The sequence below is a fragment of the Haliotis rubra genome, unplaced genomic scaffold (genome assembly GCF_003918875.1).
Source record: "Haliotis rubra isolate DU_JTF1 unplaced genomic scaffold, ASM391887v1 Scf413, whole genome shotgun sequence".
Classification (NCBI taxonomy): domain Eukaryota; kingdom Metazoa; phylum Mollusca; class Gastropoda; order Lepetellida; family Haliotidae; genus Haliotis; species Haliotis rubra.
In genome coordinates, this window is record NW_025767095.1 from 882,292 (window position 1) to 904,630 (window position 22,339).

Genomic DNA, 22,339 nt, shown 5'->3' on the forward strand with positions numbered 1-22,339 from the left:
TGCCCTTGCAAGAATTTATTTCTTCAGCTTTACATCTTCCATCTTCACTCCTTAGGCAACCAGGGCTGAGGCAGTGGAGGATTCACTGGAAGTAAACAACAAGCAATAACTTGTGGATGACCACACACTTGGGCAAGTTTTCTATATTTGTCACTTTACAGGTAATGTGACAGATAACACTAATTCCATGCTGATCCAAGGTGCTGCAATAGTGTTACTTTAAACCCAAACTTGGGTTGCGATGTCTGCATGGTTGATTACTGATATACTGCATCGACTCAACGTTAGGGGCTTCATGCATTACTGATATACTGTGTTGACTCAACGTTAGGGGCTTCATGCATTACTGATATACTGTGTTGACTCAACGTTAGGGGCTTCATGCATTACTGATATACTGCATCGACTCAACGTTAGGGGCTTCATGCATTACTGATATACTGCATCGACTCAACGTTAGGGGCTTTACGCATTACTGATATACTGCATCGACTCAACGTTAGGGGCTTTACGCATTACTGATATACTGCATTGATTCATGGTTTGGGCTTCATGCATTACTGATATACTGCGTTGACTCAACGTTAGGGGCTTCATGCATTACTGATATACTGTGTTGACTCAACGTTAGGGGCTTCATGCATTACTGATATACTGCATCGACTCAACGTTAGGGGTTTTACGCATTACTGATATACTGCATTGATTCATGGTTAGGGCTTCATGCATTACTGATATACTGCGTTGACTCATGGTTAGGGCTTCATGCATTACTGATATACTGTGTTGACTCAACGTTAGGGGCTTTATGCATTACTGATATACTGCATTGATTCATGGTTAGGGCTTCATGCATTACTGATATACTGCATCGACTCAACGTTAGGGGCTTCATGCATTACTGATATACTGCATCGACTCAACGTTAGAGGCTTTACGCATTACTAATATACTGCATTGATTCATGGTTAGGGGCTTACGCATTACTGATATACTGCATTGATTCATGGTTAGGGCTTCATGCATTACTGATATACTGCGTTGACTCAACGTTAGGGGCTTCATGCATTACTGATATACTGCATCGACTCAATGTTAGGGGCTTTATGCATTACTGATATACTGCATTGACTCAACATTAGGGGCTTTATGCATTACTGATATACTGCATTGACTCAACATTAGGGGCTTTATGCATTACTGATATGCTGCACTGACCCGAATATACAATACATTGCAACAAGTACTGTGATCTTATCTAAAGGAAGGTTTACACACGTCCCTATTCACTGCCATATGAACAGCTACTTACTATTTCCAGTTGGGAGGCAGGACCTTCTTAGACTTGTAGTACCGTGCCAGTCGGTGGATACGACTCTCAATCAAGATCAGACGGAACTTGGCATCACGGTCCTGAAAGTGGATTCAGATAATGGAGGACTCAGCCTTGGGTTGCTGACTGGGTCAGTTTAATGTCAGGATAACATGATTAACCCTTTCAACATCAGTGAACCTGAAGCTTTAATGGCTGTGACACCCAGGTTTCCTGACATTTAACATTATGTCCGGGCATAAAGATCCTTAAAATGCACACATTGTTTTGATGTGACCATGACCAGTTCAGCATACTGGCCTGTGGTTTGTAGGGACTCACAACACTTTGGCAGGGCTGCAGTGGAATTAAAGTTAAGACATCAGAGTACCTGATGAGTCTGGGACAACGTGAATAAGGCACCAGAGTACCTGATGGGGTTGGGACGTGATTAGTGAGTGAGTGAGATTAGTTTTACGCCGCACTCAGCAACATTCCAGCTATATGGCGGCTGTGACGTGATTAAGTCACCTGAGTATCTGATGGGCTTAGGACATTGTGAATAGGACATTGTGAATAAGGCACCGCAATAGATATTTATTAACATTGACAGTTTCCATTTGAATGTCATTGTAAAACCATTTTTCATTTTTCATACCTTGACAAGGGTCCGCCCATTTTAAACAATTATTTTATTTTTATCAATATTAATATCTGTTCTGTTACACCCATTAAAGATTTTATGGACACTTCGGTAAGTTTATCAGCTATAGAGTTACCTTCCCCAGTAGAACTCTTCCCAGGGGAGGTAGATTTGTGATCCCTCACCAACAAGACGTCGTCTACTACCCAGCAGCTCTATTTAGGAACCAATTAACTAAAGTCAGACAATTATACAGTGCCCACAGTTTAAGTTTTTTTTCTTTTATCTGAGTAAGGCTTTTTGTCACTTTCATCATAACTTTTAGTCAGGAAATGAGCTTTAAATGTAATTTTAAATGTTTTGAACTTTTGAACTTAGAATGTATATAACGTAAGAAAAATAAATAAGCTTAAATATTTTGTACAGATTAATTTCAATGACCTTTTGAAATGTCAGAACTATTATAGAACTAATTCGATCTTTTTATGTCCATTTCAGTCTTTTCACCATACACTATCAAATACTACCACATGAATGTCAACTAAAAATCACCACTCATCTGTAATGCTCTATTATGCATCAACAAGAATCATTAAAAACCTTGATAGTTGGTTAGCTGGCGGTCTCTTTTATCACATTGCATAACTGGTCACAGTACAATATCCATGCCCCATTTATGGGAATACATATGCAGGGCGTCAAGGCAACGCTGTAACCTAACGACAGTATCGGCTATCAAAACCAAATCATCTGCAAATAACAGAGCAATAATATTCAACATCTTTTCGGAGATAAATATACCATCATCAAACTTATTTTCTGAGGTCAATACAAGGAAAATAATACCGGACTAAGGACACAGCCTTGCCAAAGCCTGCAGGCTAAAATATTCAGTTAGTTTCTTACCATACTCACCATACCATACTCATTAAACACCACTAATAAAAACCTTCCTACCAAAATTTTAAAAAAATATCCTATTTCTGATGTTTTTTTTATCAGTGGGCATCAGACTACTGAAACTAATGACGGGTTAGTTCAAATAATCCTAACAGAACAAAATCACCTGTCTGGCCATTAAACTTTGATTGTGTTATGGATGAAGAGCCAAATAAATCCTTGATATTCAATAAAGGAAATACTTACTGTGCAAGAACTTGCACACCATATGTCCCATAGATGGGTGGTTTCTAGGAGACACTTCTACCGATACATCCGTATGTAGTTGTGTCCAGAATACGGTATATATCAGCCTGGTGGTTGCCAGGAAACACTTCTACCGATACATCCGTATGTAGTTGTGTCCAGACTACGGTATATATCAGCCTGGTGGTTGCCAGGAGAAACTTCTACCGATACATCCGTATGTGGCTGTGTCCAGAATACGGTATATATCAGCCTGGTGGTTGCCAGGAGACACTTCTACCGATACATCCGTATGTGGCTGTGTCCAGAATACGGTATATATCAGCCTGGTGGTTGCCAGGAGACACTTCTACCGATACATCCGTGATATAGTGGTGTCCAGAATAATGGAATATATCAGCCTGGTGGTTTGCCAGGAGAAACTTCTACCGATACATCCGTGATGGCTGTGTCCAGAATACGGTATATATCAGCATGGTGGTTGCCAGGAGACACTTCTACCCGATACATCCGTGATGTAGTTGTGTCCAGAATACGGCATGTATCAGCCTGGTGGTTGCCAGGAGACACTTCTACCGATACATCCGTGGTTGCCAGGACACTTCACCGATGTGGCTGTGTCCAGAATCTGGTATATATCAGCCTGGTGGTTGCCAGGAGACACTTCTACCGATACATCCGTGTGTGGCTGTGTCCAGAATACGGTATATATCAGCCTGGTGGTTGCCAGGAGAAACTTCTACCGATACATCCGTATGTGGCTGTGTCCAGAATACGGTATATATCAGCCTGGTGGTTGCCAGGAGACACTTCTACCGATACATCCGTATGTAGTTGTGTCCAGAATACGTCATATATCAGCCTGGTGGTTGCCAGGAGACACTTCTACCGATACATCCGTATGTGGCTGTGTCCAGAATATGGTATATATCAGCCTGGTGGTTGCCAGGAGACACTTCTACCAATACATCCGTATGTGGCTGTGTCCAGAATACGGTATATATCAGCCTGGTGGTTGCCAGGAGAAACTTCTACTGATACATCCGTATGTGGCTGTGTCCAGAATACGGTATATATCAGCATGGTGGTTGCCAGGAGACACTTCTACCGATACACCCGTATGTAGTTGTGTCCAGAATACGGCATATATCAGCCTGGTGGTTGCCAGGAGACACTTCTACCGATACATCCGTATGTGGCTGTGTCCAGAATACGGTATATATCAGCCTGGTGGTTGCCAGGAGACACTTCTACCGATACATCCGTGTGTAGTTGTGTCCAGAATACGGCATATATCAGCCTGGTGGTTGCCAGGAGAAACTTCTACCGATACATCCGTATATGTAGTTGTGTCCAGAATACGGTATATATCAGCCTGGTGGTTGCCAGGAGGCACTTCTACCGATACATCCGTATGTGGCTGTGTCCAGAATACAGTATATATCAGCCTGGTGGTTGCCAGGAGACACTTCTACCGATACATCCGGTATGTGGCTGTGTCCAGAATACAGTATATATCAGCCTGGTGGTTGCCAGGGGGCATTTTTACCGATACATCCGTATGTAGCTGTGTCTGGAATACAGTGTATACCAGCCTAGTGGTTGTCAGGAGACCCACCTTCCTATTCCTCTCAAGATGTTTGCGGATGTTTACAGCTTTCTTGATCAAATGGTACAGGTCTTCTGGGATGTCAGGGGCAAGACCCTTGGCCTTCAGGATACGTAGGATCTTGTTGCCAGTCACAAATCGAACCTGAGCTACACCATGCGAGTCACGGAGGATAACACCTGCAATAGACATAGGTGAATTAGTGGTGGGTGATAACATATGGGAACCTTAGACATGGGGAACAACACCCTGGAACCACTGTCATGGGAGATACCTCCCCGGTACTATTGTCAAGGGGGGGTAACAACCTCGTAACATTGTCGTGAGACATAGTTCCCCGGTTCCATTGTCATGGGAGATAACTCCCTGGTACCATTGTCAAGGCGGGGTAACAACCTGGTACCATTGTCATGGGACATAACACCCCAGTACCATTGTCATGGGAGATAACTACCCGGTACCTTTGTCAAGGGGTTGTAACATTTGCAACATCAAGAAATGATATCTCAGAGATATAGCAATGTTCATTCTGTTACAGGAGCACAAGTCTCAATCAATTGATAAACTGAGTATCTATTACAGAATTGTTCAGGCTGATATAATCTCGAGTCTATGAGACTAAGATGTTAATGTTTATTCTTCTTTGGTGAGGGCAGGAGAAACAATGTTATATGTTACTGAACTTTTATGGGTTTTTTTCCGCATTGTTTGTTGTTTAAAACCTCATTCATCAATGTGAGTGAACAGGGACCCATTCATCAATGTGAGTGAACACACAGACCCATTTAAAGGGCCAAATGCAGACAGGAGGGTTTGTGGATCTGCCAGTCAGTGTCGTCCGTGAGCCACTTACCAATCTGTGAGGGGGTCAGACCCTTCTTGGCCAGCTTGTAGATCTGCTCCTGAACATCCTCAGATGTCAGCTTGAGCCACTGAAAATTAAAAGATATATGTTCAGGAGAATTGTGTACATGCAAAATAATTGCGCATTTTTTGTTTCTGCAACAAGACCATTCTTACCCTAACCCTGTCTGCAATACGACCCAAAACGAACTGTTACTTCATGGATTTGTCACTGCATTAAACATATGGAATTGAACTTGCAAGACATGTTGTTTCAGCAGCATTTTGGTTATGGTGGTTGCCCGGGTGGGGTTCTCCTTGGACTACATAGACAGAGGGCTTTCTCCTTGGACTACATAGACAGAGGGCTTTCTGAAGGGACATAGACAGGGCTTTCTCCTTGGACTACATAGACAGAGGGCTTTCTCCTTGGAATACATAGACAGAGAGCTTTCTCCTTGGACTACATAGACAGAGGGCTTTCTGAAGGGACATAGACAGGGCTTTCTCTAGGAACTACATAGACAGGGCATGCTCTAGGGACTACATAGACAGGGCATTCTCTAGGGACTACATAGACAGGGCATTCTGTAGGGACTACACAGACAGGGCATTCTGTAGGGACTACACAGACAGGGCATTCTGTAGGGACTACACAGACAGCGCATTCTGTAGGGACTACACAGACAGGGCATTCTGTAGGGACTACACAGACAGGGCATTCTGTAGGGACTACACAGACAGGGCATTCTGTAGGGACTACACAGACAGGGCATTCTGTAGGGACTACATAGACAGGGCATTCTGTAGGGACTACACAGACAGGGCATTCTCAAGGGACTACATAGACAGGGCATTCTGTAGGGACTACACAGACTGGGCATTCTCTAGGGACTACATAGACAGGGCATTCTGTAGGGACTACACAGACAGGGCATTCTCAAGGGACTACATAGACAGGGCATTCTGTAGGGACTACATAGACAGGGCATTCTGTAGGGACTACATAGACAGGGCATTCTGTAGGGACTACACAGACAGGGCATTCTCAAGCGACTACATAGACAGGGCATTCTCAAGGGACTACACAGACAGGGCATTCTGTAGGGACTACATAGACAGGGCATTCTGTAGGGACTACACAGACAGGGCATTCTGTAGGGACTAAACAGACAGGGCATTCTGTAGGGACATGGAGCAGACATGGAGAAGGGCTGTTGCTCTTGGGACAACACATGGACATTCCGACAGGCAGACTGGTGGACTACATCCAGGAATAGAGAGATATTCTAACACCTCTTGATGGTTATTTGGTTTGTGATATCATAGAAAGGATGTGAGAAGGCCAAGGAAGGCTCACAACACTTACAGTTGGCACAGACCGTCTGTATGGCAAAGCAGACTGGGAAATACCCTTTCTGAAACAGGAATTAATACAAACATATAAAATTGAGTCATACAAAACTACATCCGATTTTAGTGCCTAGTACAAAGCCACATCTAGTAAAGTCTTTAAGTCTAATAAGCTCTGGTAGTTTAGCGAGTGAATTTGGTTGTGCATTGCCTCTAGCAATATTACAGGGGGGTGGGGGCACCAGTAACTCTGCTTCACACATTGTGCCCATGTGTGGAATCGAACCTGAGTTTTCAGCGTGATTTGCAAACACTTTAACCATTAGGTTACCCCACCGACTTCTGGTAATTAAGTCCATGCATTAACATACAACATGTACTTGAATAATGGCATAGTTGGAGAGTATTCACAATAACCAATAGTTTCAACATTGTTATCAATATTACAGGTACTGTAAGTCCTGACACACCATACTACTGCTCAACCTATCAATAGATATCTTTATACCTGTGTAAGTCAGCAGCCTTAAGTCCGAGCAACAGTCAAGATCCATAAGAATTCTGTAAAAACTGTCTACTAGTCTGTTCCTGTTTTACAATACCGTCCAGCACCTTACCCAAGTACTCTCCCTGTCAGGTAAACCTGCTAACTCCATCTGAAGTAAGATCCGTGACATAACCAAGCCAGGCCCCATCTTCAGCTATTCACCAATGTACCCAGCGAAGAAGCACTCCTAGCATTACGCCACACAAGTGACAACCTTCAACATCCCCTCAACATCCCCTCAACACCAGCCTCTCTACCGACTCCATGATCAGCCTCACCTCAACCTGCATCAACTCAACCTACTTCACCGGGGGTGATGTGATCTATGAGCAAATCCATGGACTTCCTATGAGCTCCCCGCTATTCCCAATCCTAACCAAACTTCACATGACAGAGCGAGACCTGGAAGATAAAACCCTAGAAACTGCACCGATTCAACATACCTGCTGGTATCGCAAAGTGGATGACACCTCAGCAAAATCCTATTCAGCTTCTCACCCATCTCAGCTAACACACATGCATCAAATTCATCATGGAAAATACGCCCACCAACCGACTACCTTTCCATGACGTCCTTGTATTCCGTACCTACTGCAACCAACTTCAGACCACTGTGTTCAGAAAGCCGACCCATAAGGATCAGTACATCCACTACAAATCCAACCACCCTCCCTAAGAAAAGTGTCATTGGCCGGAAGGGTGAAGGACATCTGCTCAACTAATCTACAAGAGGAAAGAAACACCTGAAGAAGTCTTTGTACAACTTATAATTAACCACTATCCATCCCAAATAGTCAATAGAACCACTGCTGCAACTGTCATCCCCAACCAAACGACCTAAAGCAGATTCAGCCCCCATCAAGATATCCATTTCCTACATTTGTATACCATACCATCACATCAAATCAGTCGACTCCTAAAACATCGTCAACAATCTCAAATGTATTATTTAGAAAATAAACTGTGATTGTGGACAGAGTTACATAGGTGAAACATCCTGACCCATCAACACCTAAGTGAAAGAACATCAGACTTCCGTTGCCAATTGTGACAACAAATAAGCCATCTCAGACCACATGAAAGCAAGCCCCAATCATCAAATAGAGTGGTCTGACATCACTATTCTTGCTAACGATCAAACAGACTTCACTAAATACAGGCTCACCGAAGCCATTCACATCAAATGCCAAAAGCTCACCATTAACCGAGACCATGGATACTTCAATCCATCAGGTTATGATGCACTCCTCCACCAAGCATAATCTATTATATAAACATCTTTACATAAACTTTCGTTTTAATCACCCCTTCAATTTGTACATCTCTGGGTGCCACGCCTTTCCCTTTGTGAACTCACCGGCTTTACCAGTTTACTGCCCAGCCAATTATGTTAATTATGATGATTTTCTTTGTTATATTCAGTATATGAGTCATTCTCAAAATTCGTGCATATTTATGTTACATGTTTGAACCCGACAAACTTAAGTCAAAATCAGTTATTTTCTTAAGATAACCACTTTATTTATCTCAGTTTATTCTACACTTTACAGTAACAAACTTGGGACAAAAATATTTTTATATTTATTTTAAACCCCCCAAACCACCCATTTTTACTCAATTTTCATGTGTCAACTCCAGTGGCCGATGCGTAGTTTGATTTTATTTATGTCTTTTCGTGTTTTTCAAAAGAAATTATTTAACATATAATTAATGATGCTTGGCGTGGTTTGGCCTTTTTTGTATGGAAAATTATTTTGTAAAAAATACAAATGCCACTACCGTTATTGTGTCACTACGGTAACAATGCCAATGTCCATGCCTTAACATAGTCATTGTCCTTATTTAATTAAAATTGCCGTATCTGTTTATGTCTGGAATTTGTAGTGCAAGCATGTTTGGTAGTAGAGCTTCAAGTAAGCATAATATAATTAATATTCTCATTTTGGATTTTTGGCTACATATTACTTTGTATATGTAAATCAGAAAAGAAAGGAATTGTTTGGCTTGTTGGCCCCTTTTAAGCAATAAATATAAAAGTTCAAAACTCATTAGCCATGTTATGTTGTAAAACTAGATGCTTTAGTATATATGGAATATCTTTGGATTTTTTTCTTTTCCAAATGACATACAAATTTCTTAACGGTAGTGATGCAATTTCGTGAAATTTCTAATAAAAAGGGTAAAATATGAAAATGAAATGTTGTTCAGGTTGCATAATTTATGTTTTGTATATTCAGAATACTGTGGATGTAATCAACAATATTTTAAGGTAAAACAAGGAAACAAAATTTACAATTTTTGTCTACATGAAATATGCACGAATTTTAAGGAATGACTCATATATACATCCCCTCCTCTTCGTGTTACAATCCTGCGAAATGTGACCAAATAAAAGAAGTTATCAATAAAGTTTCAAAACCATCACGTGGAATAATTATCTAGGATGTAGGAAATATTTATGCAACGACTGACTGACTGAGTTTGGTTTTACGCCTATTTTACTTTTAGCAATATTCCAGCAATATCACGGCGGGGGACACCAGAAATGGGCTTCACTGATTGTACCCATGTGGGGATTCGAACCCGGGTCTTTGGCGTGACGAGCCAACGCTTTAACCACTAGACTACCCCACCGCCCCATTTATGCAACGACACAAGGAGCCTTAGGTTAGTGATGCTCTGGTCCGTCAACATTGTAGCAATTAAAGAGTAAGCTGTGTATCTCCAGTCAGCAGTAACCTAGCCCTATGGTAACTAAACCTCTCTGCTGCTCTCTATAAACAATTTGGATTCTGACTAGTCGGACTACACAGCTAGAGGCTGTTCCATAGTACTTTCCTAATATATTCCTGATTTGAGTGAGTGAGCTGGGTTTTATGTCACTTATAGCAAAATTCCAGCAATATCACAGCAGGGGACACCAGTTATGGGCTTAACACATTGTACCCATGTGAGGAATCGAACCCAGGCCTTCAGCGTGATGAGGGAACTTTTTAACCACTAGGTTACCCCATTCAAACCCATTTAACAATCCTAAGATTATGTACAATCCTACTCCAAAAGAAACCCCACAACATGATTTGCTTCCAGTTTTTGCTTTATGCAGCTCTTTTCTCCAGCAGTGACTGACTTCCTGGTAGAGGTGTGACGATACAGAAAGTTCACAATACGATATGTATCGCGATATCTTGGAAGTAGGGGTGAAACAATACGCTCTTAACACGGTACGATACGCTCTTAACACGGTACGGTACGTATTGCGGTACAAGGCTTTCAGTTCAGTCCTTTTCGGTTCGGTATATGAGCTATGATCATAATGCAGAAAATTGACAACAAGAGTCAAACCTTACATTGTTTAATAACATGGAAATAATAACCATAATCTTTGTTATTTTGAAATAACAAAACTGTCAGTTTCATGACAAGATAGAAGAATTAAAGTATCACTGGAACGTTGGAGCTCACAGCTGCCGTGCGGCAAAATAGCAAGTAGCCGAGCATGATTAAAAGTCACTAACATCACATCAGCATTTACTGCAGTGAAATGACCACGTCCCAAAAAATGTTCATGCTTAAAAAAAACAAAACAAACAACACACAAATCAGATCTTGTCTAATGTGACTCCGTTGATGACATATTATAGACAAATAAATTTAACAAATTAACACGACACAATTGTCATAAGACAGTTATAGTCTATGCGACTGATCATTGTCCTTGTTCTAAATCATCGTCTATCTCTCGTTTCAATCCGTTAAATACTACTAGAGTTGTGGGAATTAAGGTATTTCTCCTTTCTGAAACTAATATGTTTTAGCTTGAAAATGCTGATTCTCTTTTTATTGCTTGTTAAATGTTCATTGTTCTGATATAGCTTGTAATGAGATGGTAGCAACAACAAACAAACATAAGTCCTAAGAACTGTGACGGAAAAGCCACCAGATCCATACGCATAGTTGCAGTCATCCCCAGCCATAACCCTGAGTTATGGGAGAAAATAACGTTATACATATCCCGGAATAAAGGCCAAGTAAACTTTATATTCCAAATATATAACAGAACTGCTATTTCATGTATTATGCCCAGTCAAACTATATCATATCATTGGAGGTGAAAAAACAAACTTTGTAAATGAAAATAAATATATGTATAGGAAACCTGCAATCAAATTAAACATCACTAGAAATATAATAATTCAGTTGTCCTTCCTGTTATGCTACCTGCTATTCAACTAAGCCGGAAATAGCAATCAGCTGTGTACAATTGTTTTGCTCCAATCTACCGGTGATTCAGTTAAAATGATCTGAAAATATAACATCAAAGAATTTCTATTCCATTACCAGAATAATTTATATCTCAAGCAGTTATTCTATGATATATATCTACAAATATATTTAACATAATAATTAACATAGGTTCAGCTCTTTGGGTTATGTGGGTGGATACATTTTACGTATGAGACAGTTTGACAAGTCACCTTTTACTTCCCGCGGTACCTGCCACTTTGATTGTAAAAACAAAATGTTGGCAATTAAATTTGTAGATGTCACCACAGTCACATTTCAGTTTATACACACAGCCTTTAGGGTTGGATATAGCGTGAAACTGAAGTCCTCTCAAAAAACCTCACATTGGTGAGACAGGCAGACCAGTAGCTACACGTGTGAAAGAACACAAAACTTCAGTGGACAAATCAGATCTGAAATCTGCAGTTTCTGAACACATTATGATTAATCCCGATCATGAAATTGACTGGGAAACTGAAGTCCTCTCAAAAAACATCAGTGACTGGCGTAAACGCAAGTTGATTGAGGCTATCTTCATCAAACGCACAAAACCAGCAATAAACAGGGACCAGGGTGTCTACCTCCCAAATGCATGGTACATAAAACAATAAGACAATACCCTCTACCGTCACTGTTCCCATGTATAAAGCATAATTTCTATGTATACACTGCTATTACTTTACATTCTATACATTTATAAATACGCTCTGTACATTTCTAATTCAATCAACAATTTTGTATAAGTATCTGCACAGTTCTAAATTGATCCATTAATTTTGCAGTAAATGACATCTTATATATTCATAATAACATGTATTCTATTAGCCATGTCATCTGTATCTATTGACCACCACATGTATTGCGTCGTCATAGCATTGTGACGTCACGGCCAGAGTTAACAGTTACTGTTCAGTTTACCTGATGATGGGGCCAGAACAAGCCCTGAAACGTTGTACTCGAGAATAAAAAGAAGATGTAACCCAGAAAAATCTCTATGTTCATCAAATATCATCTTCTAAAATGCCAATCAAGCATCTGATATAATTATCATTAGATAAAGTATCACGATTATCAATACTACTACATCGTCAAAACTCTACTTCCTGGAACACTTCAAATGTCTGCTCACATTTCTAACTATTTTGTTGTCCCTCAAATCTCTGAAGAAATGTTTCAGCAGTTCACAATGCCTGCACTTCCTCTCTCTGCATGTCCAACCCCAATTCAAGTAACGTCACACCATAATGCATAAGAAGTTAGTCACATGACCCCTTTTGGAAACAATATCGTGTTTTCAAATACTGCATCATAATTTTGAAAATTACGTGCATTTCATGCTATAGAGTAACAGATGTGGTTGTGTTTTGATGCAACAGTCCCAACCATCAGTGTGTTTTACATGCTGAGATCCCTATCATAATGGATCATTCATTCCAACCTATGTTTTCACATTTTGTTTTCAGTGCATTTTAGTGTGGTGTGTTTGTAAGCATGGTAATGTTGTTCAGTATAGATTCATGCTGATTTGGGTCATGGATCTGACAGGAAAACAGGAACTTCCTCACTTTTGATGGGGTTATTTCGGCTATTGTTTACATTTTAGGGAGACAGAGTAACAGACTAAAACATTTTTTTCCCATTTCCGACTGTACTTTATTGACTAAAAATTCCGATTTTAATACCACTTGAGGACTCCTATACAATTAACCAAGTCCACAGGAATAACCATCCTGTCCATTTGTTCACATCTTACAACACGTGGGTTAATCGTAGCGTGGATAATTGTACTTTTTGATAATCTTCATGCCTATTTTTCCTAATACATTAGACGCGTATTGAATAAGTACATGCCCTCGTGGTGTAAGCCGTTTAATCACCCTCACGACGGTAGATACTTAAACAAACTCGCTGAGTTTATTTAAATAAGTACCTTATAAGGGTGATTAACATATACTTGTTCATCTTCCAAAGTTGCAAAAGAACCGTAATACTTTAATCTTTGGTATGACTCAAATTTCCAAACAGTGAGAAAATAGTGGGACTAAGCACGTGGAGCTCAATCCCTTTAGAACACGTGGTTGGAAGTAACCGGAAATAATATCTTTATTTCAACCTTCTCACTATAGTAAATGAACTAATTTGTCCCAAGTGGGAAGCATTAACGGTATGCTTAATCTAGACATTCATGTTGGGGGAAATGATTGTAAAAATCAAAATATAAGCGAAAAAATGTTCCCATACCCTGGATTGTGCATACGACCCATGATGGCGGAATTGAGAAAGAGGCCTTGTGCACACTTCCGCCCTCTATCGTCCAAGGGAGATAATACATGAATACATGACACTTGAAAATCTCTCGAGCGGCGTTTCAAGCCAAGTTCTTACACCTCGTTATGAACACAGACAACAATATACCGACCCTAAACAATAAACCATATAGTGTAATTAGTAAGTAGTAAAAGTAATACCAGAATTAGTTAATAGTCCCAGTATTGATATTAACATATGTAGTTATTTGCATATAGTGTATAGAGTATATCAGGTTATATATAGTATAATTAATATTAGCATTAGTTATTATTTTCATAAAACAAACATTTTCACCCTCCCTCGCTCTTTAGTTAATAAAAAAACAGTTTCAAATTTTAAATCTGTGTGTCACTGTCAGGCAGGGTTTTCTCTATTACAGGGTATCATCATCACCACAGTTACGAGCATCGTTCCTTGTAAAAAGTCTGTTCGGTTTGGATGTAGATTCTTTCACCTTCACATCTCGTCATTCACAAAAACATTCATAAATGAGCACAACGCTATACTGTACAAGGAGAGAGACTGACTTATTACCTGTAGTCTCCAAATGTGGTACTACATAACTCCTCGGACTGATTTATCAGTAATCGAGTGATACAGTTAACCCGGAATGGTGTATCCTTGAGCCGTCGGTGATAAAAAGAAGTGCAACATCTAACCACGTGTCTACTCAGGTGCTCGACACGTTGGTCTAGGGGTATGATTCTCGCTTAGGGTGCGAGAGGTCCCGGGTTCAAATCCCGGAGGAGCCCAACCTTTTGATAATCCAAGGCGGATATTTTCCCTTCATTTGATTGGTTCCATATAAGGAGAGGTTGAAATAAGAGATTAATCGAAAGCTGTCTTAGCATCTGTGGCTCGTTGGTCTAGGGGTATGATTCTCGCTTTGGGTGCGAGAGGTCCCGGGTTCGAATCCCGGACGAGCCCTGTATCTTTTGGTGCCTGACTGTTTTGATTGTCTGCCACGTCATTAACAGTTAGGCACGTGTGTCACCAGGCGTTGGATAATGAGCCTGTCACCTGAAACAAAAGCTTGCTTGCAGCTAGGGAGCCCGCAATTAATGAAGGGTCGAATGTTCAGTTGGACGTTGAAGGATGGATATGACTGTAAATAGAAGAAATGAAACAAACTGAAACTTTTATTCAAACTGCCCCCTGCCTATGTACAACGTCCATCTGAACAGTGCTTGGCACAATATGCTGGGGGCAGGACGGACGTGTGTTCATTGCATCATTCCATCATGTGAAGTTCCTATAGTCAACTTGAAGCTTCCATAGCAAGCGGCTCGTTGGTCTAGGGCTATGATTCTCGCTTAGGGTGCGAGAGGTCCCGGGTTCAAATCCCGGACGAGCCCAACCTTTTGATAATCCAAGGCGGATATTTTCCCTTCATTTGATTGGTTCCATATTAGGAGAGGTTGAAATAAGAGATTAATCGAAAGCTGTCTTAGCATCTGTGGCTCGTTGGTCTAGGGGTATGATTCTCGCTTTGGGTGCGAGAGGTCCCGGGTTCGAATCCCGGACGAGCCCTGTATCTTTTGGTGCCTGACTGTTTTGATTGTCTGCCACGTCATTAACAGTTAGGCACGTGTGTCTTCAGGCGTTGGATAATGAGCCTGTCACCTAAAACAAAAGCTTGCTTGCAGCTAGGAGCCTGCAATTAATGAAGGGTCGAATGTTCAGTTGGACGTTGAAGGATGGATATGACTGTAAATAGAAGAAATGAAACAAACTGAAACTTTATTCAAACTGCCCTGCCTATGTACAACGTCCATCTGAACAGTGCTGGCACAATATGCTGGGGAGGCAGGACGGACGTGTGTTCATTGCATCATTCCATCATGTGAAGTTCTATAGTCAACTTGAAGCTTCCATAGCAAGCGGCTCGTTGGTCTAGGGTATGATTCTCGCTTAGGGTGCGAGAGGTCCCAGGTTCAAATCCCGGACGAGCCCAACCTTTGATAATCCAAGGCGGATATTTTCCTTCATTTGATTGGTTCCATATAAGGAGAGGTTGAAATAAGAGATTAATCGAAAGCTGTCTTAGCATCTGTGGCTCGTTGGTCTAGGGGTATGATTCTCGCTTTGGGTGCGAGAGGTCCCGGGTTCGAATCCCGGACGAGCCCTGTATCTTTGGTGCCTGACTGTTTGATTGTCTGCCACGTCATTAACAGTTAGGCACGTGTGTCACCAGGCGTTGGATAATGAGCCTGTCACCTGAAACAAAGCTTGCTTGCAGCTAGAGCTCCACAATTAATGAAGGGTCGAATGTTCAGTTGGACGTTGAAGGATGGATATGACTGTAAATAGAAGAAATGAAACAAACTGAGCTTTATTCAAACTGCCCCTCGCCTATGTACAACGTCCATCTGAACAGTGCTTGGCACAATATGCTGGGGGCAGGACGGACGTGTTCATTGCATCATTCCATCATGTGAAGTTCCTATAGTCAACTTGAAGCTTCCATAGCAAGCGGCTCGTTGGTCTAGGGGTATATGATTCTCGCTTAGGGTGCGAGAGGTCCCGGTTCAAATCCCGGACGAGCCCAACCTTTGATAATCCAAAGGCGGATATTTTCCTTCATTTGATTGGTTCCATATAAGGAGAGGTTGAAATAAGAGATTAATCGAAAGCTGTCCGTCAGCATCTGTGGGTATGATTCTCGCTTTTGGGGCGGATGAACCGTCTCGCTTTGGGTTCCGACAGTTTTGAGGTCCTATCATACGCCACCAGTATGCGAATCCCGGACGAGCTTGCTTGCTAAACATAAGGGAGCTTTTGGTGCCTGACTGTTTTAATTTGTAAATAGGATTGAAGTCTGCCACGTCATTAACAGTTAGGCACGTGTGTATCCATTCCAGGCGTTGGATAAAGCGTGAGCCTGTCACGTCCAAAATCCAATGAGCTTGCTTGCAGCTAGTTCGCCAGCCATATCATGTCGACACGTTCAATGAAGGGTCGAATGTTCAAGTTGGACGTTGAAGGATGGATATGACGGCGATAAATGTAACAGAAGAAATGAAACAAACTGAAAACTTTTATTCAAACTGCCCCTGCCTATGTACAACGTCCATCTGAACAGTGCTTGGCAATATATGCAAGGGGCAGGACGGACGTGTTCATTGCATCATTCCATCATGTGAAGTTCCTATAGTCAACTTAGAGCTTCCATAGCAAGCTGGCTCGTTGGTCTAGGGCATGATTCTCGCTTAGGTGCGAGAGGTCCGGTTCAAATCCCGGACGAGCCCAACCTTTTGATAATCCAAGGCGGATATTTTCCCTTCATTTGATTGGTTCCATATACAAAGAGGTTGAAATAAAGAGATTAATCGAAAGCTGTCTCTAGCATCTGTGGCTCGTTGGTTCAGGGGTATGATTCTCGCTTTGGAGTGCGAGAGGTCCCGGTTCGAATCCCGGACGAGCCCTGTATCTTTTGGTGCCTGACTGTTTTGATTGTCTGCCCACGTCATTAACAGTTAGGCACGTGTGTCACTTCAGGCGTTGGATAATGAGCCTGTCACCTAAAACAAAAGCTTGCTTGCAGCTAGGAGCCTGCAATTAATGAAGGGTCGAATGTTCAGTTGGACGTTGAAGGATGGATATGACTGTAAATAGAAGAAATGAAACAAACCTGAAACTTTATTCAAACTGCCCCCTGCCTATGTACAACGTCCATCTGAACAGTGCTTGGCACAATATGCTGGGGGCAGGACGGACGTGTGTTCATTGCATCATTCCATCATGTGAAGTTCCTATAGTCAACTTGAAGCTTCCATAGCAAGCGGCTCGTTGGTCTAGGGGTATGATTCTCGCTTAGGGTGCGAGAGGTCCCGGGTTCAAATCCCGGACGAGCCCAACCTTTTGAGAATCCAAGGCGGATATTTTCCCTTCATTTGATTGGTTCCATATAAGGAGAGGTTGAAATAAGAGATTAATCGAAAGCTGTCTTAGCATCTGTGGCTCGTTGGTCTAGGGGTATGATTCTCGCTTTGGGTGCGAGAGGTCCCGGGTTCGAATCCCGGACGAGCCCTGTATCTTTGAAGTGCCTGACTGTTTTGATTGTCTGCCACGTCATTAACAGTTAGGCACGTAAATGTCACCAGGCGTTGGATAATGAGCCTGTCACCTGAAACAAAAGCTTGCTTGCAGCTAGGGCCTGCAATTAATGAAGGGTCGTTGAATGTTCAGTTGGACGTTGAAGGATGGATATGACTGTAAATAGAAGAAATGAAACAAACTGAAACTTTATTCAAACTGCCCCCATGCCTATGTACAACGTCCATCTGAACAGTGCTTGGCACAATATGCTGGGGGCAGGACGGACGTGTGTTCATTGCATCATTCCATCATGTGAAGTTCCTATACAAAGAGTACAGTCATTGCGAAGCTTCCATAGCAAGCGGCTCGTTGGTCTAGGGGTATGATTCTCGCTTAGGGTGCGAGAGGTCATTAATAAACAGGTTCAAATCCCGGACGAGCCCAACCTTTTGAGAATCCAAAGGCGGATATTTTCCCTTCCGAACAGTGTTCATTTTCGATTGGTTCCATATAAGGAGAGATTCTCGTTGAAATAAATCCCGAGATTAATCGAAAGCTGTCTTAGCATCTGTGGCTCGTTGGTCTAGGGGCATGATTCTCGCTTTGGGTGCGAGAGGTCCCGGGTTCGAATCCCGGACGAGCCCTGTATCTTTTGGTGCCTGACTGTTTTTTGATTGTCTGCCACGTCATTAACAGTTAGGCACGTGTGTCACCAGGCGTTGGATAATGAGCCTGTCACCTGAAACAAAGCTTGCTTGCAGCCAGGAGCCTGCAATTAATGAAGGGTCGAATGTTCAGTTGGACGTTGAAGGATGGATATGACTGTAAATAGAAGAAATGAAACAAAGCTGAAACTTTATTCAAACTGCCCCTGCCTATGTACAACGTCCATCTGAACAGTGCTTGGCACAATATGCTGGGGAGCAGGACGGACGTGTGTTCATTGCATCATTCCATCATGTGAAGTTCCTATATAGTCAACTTGAAGCTTCCATAGCAAGCGGCTCGTTGGTCTAGGGGTATTCTCGCTTTGGGTGGGGGCCCGAGTTCGAATCCCGCGAGCCCTTATCTTTTGGTGCCTGACTGTTTTGGATTTGTCCTGCCCACGTCATTAACAGGTTAGGCACATGTGTCCAGGCGTTGGATAATGAGCCTGTCACGAAAACAAAAGCTTGCTTGCAGCTAGGAGCCTACAATTAATGAAGGGTCCGAATGTTCCGTTGAAGGATGGATATGACTGTAAATAGAAGAAATGAAACAAACTGGGGAAACTTTATTCAAACTGCTCCCTGCCTATTTGAACGTCCATCTGAACAGTTAGCGGCACAATATGCTGGGGAGGACGATTGCATCATTCCATCATGTGAAGTTCCTATAGTCAACTTGAGCTTCCAATAGCAAGCGGCTCGTTGGTCTAGGGAGTATGGTCTCGCTTAGGGTGCGAGAGGTCTTCAAATCCCGGACAGAGCAACCTCTGTGGAGAATCCAAGGCGGATGTCCCTTCATTTTGATTGGGTTCCATATATAAGGAGAGGTTGAAATAAAGATTAATCGCTGTCTTTAGCATCTGTGCTCGTTGGTCTAGGGGTATGATTCTCGCTTTGGGTGCGAGAGGTCCCGGTCGAACCGGACGAGCCCTGTATCTTTTGGTGCCTGACTGTTTTGATTGTCTGCCACGTCATTAACAGTTAGGCACGTGTGTCACCAGGCGTTGGATAATGAGCCTGTCACCTGAAACAAAAGCTTGCTTGCAGCTAGGAGCCTACAATTAATGAAGGGTCAAATGTTCAGTTGGACGTTGAAGGATGGATATGACTGTAAATAGAAGAAATGAAACAAACTGAAACTTTATTCAAACTGCCCCCGCCTATGTACGTACAACGTCCATCTGAACAGTGCTTGGCACAATATGCTGGGGGCAGGACGGACGTGTGTTCATTGCATCATTCCATCATGTGAAGTTCCTATAGTCAACTTGAAGCTTCCATAGCAAGCGGCTCGTTGGTCTAGGGGTATGATTCTCGCTTAGGGTGCGATGAGGTCGAGTTCAAATCCCGGACGAGCCCAACTCTTTGAGAATCCAAGGCGGATATTTTCCCTTCATTTGATTGGTTCCATATATAGGAGAGGTTTGAAATAAGAGATTAATCGAAAGCTGTCTTAGCATCTGTGGCTCGTTGGTCTAGGGGGTGTTATGATTCTCGCTTTGGGTGCGAGAGGTCCGGGTTCGAATCCCGGACGAGCCCTGTATCTTTTGGTGCCTGACTGTTTTGATTGTCTGCCACGTCATTAACAGTTAGGCACGTGTGTCACCAGGCGTTGGATAATGAGCCTGTCACCTGAAACAAAAGCTTGCTTGCAGCTAGGAGCCTGCAATTAATGAAGGGTCGAATGTTCAGTTGGACGTTGAAGGATGGATATGACTGTAAATAAGAAATGAAACAAACTGAAACAATTCAAACTGCCCCTGCCTATGTACAACGTCCATCTGAACGGTGCCCGGCACAATAGCTAACGGGGGCAGGACGGACGTGTGTTCATTGCATCATTCCATCATGTGAAGTTCCCTATAGTCAACTTAGACTTCCATAGCAAGGAGGAGCCCAACCTTTGATAATCAAGGCGGATATTTTTCCTTCATTTGATTGGTTCCATATAAGGGAGAGGTTGAAATAAGGCTGTAGCATCTGTGGCTCGTTGAGTCTAGTATGATTCTCGCTTTGGTGCTCCAGGTTCGAATCCCCGGACGAGCCCTGTAATCTTTTGGTGCCTGACTGTTTTGATTGTCTGCCCACGTCATTAACAGTTAGGCACGTGTTAATCCTGAGCGTTGGATAATGAGCCTGTCACCTGAAACAAAGAAAGCTTGCTGCTGCAATTGGACGTTGAAGGATGGATATGACTGTAAATACAGGGAAACAAGCTGAAACTTTATTCAAGCTGCCCTGCCTATGTTACAACGTCCATCTGAACAGTGCTTGGCACAATATGCTGTGTTCATTGCATCATTCCATCATGTGAAGTTCCTATAGTCAACTTGAAGCTTCCATAGCAAGCGGCTCGTTGGTCTAGGGGTATGATTCTCGCTTAGGGTGCGAGAGGTCCCGGAGTTCAAATCCCGGACGAGAGCCCAACCTTTGATAATCCAAGGCGGATATTTTCCCTTCATTTGATTGGGTTCCATATAAGGAGAGGTTGAAATAAGAGAGATTAATCAGAAAGCTGTCTTAGCATCTGTGGCTCGTTGTTCATATGCGAGGTCTAGGGAGCCCTTGCATGATTCTCGCTTTGGGTGCGAGAGGTCCGTCCGGTTCGAATCCCGGACGAGCCCTGTATCTTTCATCCGGTGCCTGACTGTTTGATTGTCTGCCACGTCATTAACAGATTAGGCGACCCGTGTGTCACCAGGCGTTGGATAATGACCTGTCACCTGAAACAAAAGCTTGCTTGCAGCTAGGGAGCCTGCAATTAATGAAGGGTCGAATGTTCAGTTGGACGTTGAAGGATGGATATGACTGTAAATAGAAGAAATGAAACAAACTGAAACTTTATTCAAACTGCCCCTGCCTATGTACAACGTCCATCTGAACAGTGCTTGGCACAATATGCTGGGGGCAGGACGGACGTGTGTTCATTGCATCATTCCATCATGTGAAGTTCCTATAGTCAACTTATGAAGCTTCCATAGCAAGCGGCTCGTTGGTCTATAGGGTATGATTCTCGCTTAGGGTGCGAGAGGTCCCGTTCAAATCTCGGACGAGCCCAACATTACACGATAATCCAAGGCGGATATTTTCCCTTCATTTGATTGGTTCCATATAAGACGAGGTTGAAATAAGAGATTAATCGAAAGCTGTCTTAGCATCTGTGGCTCGTTGGTCTAGGGGTATGATTCTCGCTTTGGGTGCGAGAGGTCCAGGTTCGAATCCCGGACGAGCCCTGTATCTTTTGGTGCCTGACTGTTTTGATTGTCTGCCACGTCATTAACAGTTAGGCACGTGTGTCACCAGGCGTTGGATAATGAGAGCCTGTCACCTGAAACAAAGCTTGCTTGCAGCTAGGAGCCTGCAATTAATGAAGGGTCGAATGTTCAGTTGGACGTTGAAGGATGGATATGACTGTAAATAGAAGAAATGAAACAAACTGAAACTTTATTCAAACTGCCCCTGCCTATGTAATAACGTCCATCTGAACAGTGCTTGGCACAATATGCTGGGGGCAGGACGGACGTGTGTTCGTTGCATCATTCCA

At 42.5% G+C, this 22,339-nt stretch overlaps 1 protein-coding gene and 10 non-coding genes across 11 annotated transcripts; 10 read left to right on the top strand and 1 right to left on the bottom strand.

Annotated features, from left to right (window-relative positions):
• LOC124288186 (40S ribosomal protein S13) lies at positions 1 to 14,044 on the bottom strand. Its single transcript, XM_046724773.1, has 6 exons — positions 13,982 to 14,044; positions 6,923 to 6,971; positions 5,564 to 5,642; positions 4,720 to 4,889; positions 1,313 to 1,413; positions 1 to 85 (listed from the first exon to the last, which is right to left on the bottom strand). Exons 1-6 carry the CDS (start codon positions 14,002 to 14,004, stop codon positions 52 to 54), a joined length of 456 nt encoding a protein of 151 aa, XP_046580729.1. The 5' UTR covers positions 14,005 to 14,044; the 3' UTR covers positions 1 to 51.
• Positions 14,045 to 14,905: 861 nt separating this feature from the next.
• Trnap-ugg lies at positions 14,906 to 14,977 on the top strand. Its single transcript has one exon. It is a non-coding gene; the product is annotated as a tRNA-Pro (tRNA).
• Positions 14,978 to 15,333: 356 nt separating this feature from the next.
• Positions 15,334 to 15,405, top strand: Trnap-agg. The gene has a single exon. It is a non-coding gene; the product is annotated as a tRNA-Pro (tRNA).
• Positions 15,406 to 15,508: 103 nt separating this feature from the next.
• Positions 15,509 to 15,580, top strand: Trnap-ugg. The gene has a single exon. It is a non-coding gene; the product is annotated as a tRNA-Pro (tRNA).
• Positions 15,581 to 16,104: 524 nt separating this feature from the next.
• On the top strand, positions 16,105 to 16,176 carry Trnap-ugg. The gene has a single exon. It is a non-coding gene; the product is annotated as a tRNA-Pro (tRNA).
• A 1,657-nt stretch (positions 16,177 to 17,833) lies between these two features.
• Positions 17,834 to 17,905, top strand: Trnap-agg. The gene has a single exon. It is a non-coding gene; the product is annotated as a tRNA-Pro (tRNA).
• A 103-nt stretch (positions 17,906 to 18,008) lies between these two features.
• On the top strand, positions 18,009 to 18,080 carry Trnap-ugg. Its single transcript has one exon. It is a non-coding gene; the product is annotated as a tRNA-Pro (tRNA).
• A 580-nt stretch (positions 18,081 to 18,660) lies between these two features.
• Trnap-ugg lies at positions 18,661 to 18,732 on the top strand. The gene has a single exon. It is a non-coding gene; the product is annotated as a tRNA-Pro (tRNA).
• A 1,527-nt stretch (positions 18,733 to 20,259) lies between these two features.
• Trnap-ugg lies at positions 20,260 to 20,334 on the top strand. Its single transcript has one exon. It is a non-coding gene; the product is annotated as a tRNA-Pro (tRNA).
• An 811-nt stretch (positions 20,335 to 21,145) lies between these two features.
• On the top strand, positions 21,146 to 21,221 carry Trnap-agg. The gene has a single exon. It is a non-coding gene; the product is annotated as a tRNA-Pro (tRNA).
• A 736-nt stretch (positions 21,222 to 21,957) lies between these two features.
• On the top strand, positions 21,958 to 22,028 carry Trnap-ugg. Its single transcript has one exon. It is a non-coding gene; the product is annotated as a tRNA-Pro (tRNA).
• The last annotated feature ends 311 nt before the right edge of the window (positions 22,029 to 22,339 follow it).

Bases quoted from the DNA above. Each gene is read 5' to 3' on its own strand.
- LOC124288186 (XM_046724773.1), bottom strand. From the start codon at position 14,004: ATGGGTCGTATGCACAATCCAGG. The intron at 6,972-13,981 runs GTATGGGAACAT...TTCCTGTTTCAG, and splicing joins GGTCGTATGCACAATCCAGG to AAAGGGTATTTCCCAGTCTG. The intron at 86-1,312 runs GTAAGTAGCTGT...GTTTACTTCCAG, and splicing joins CTGCCTCCCAACTGGAAATA to TGAATCCTCCACTGCCTCAG.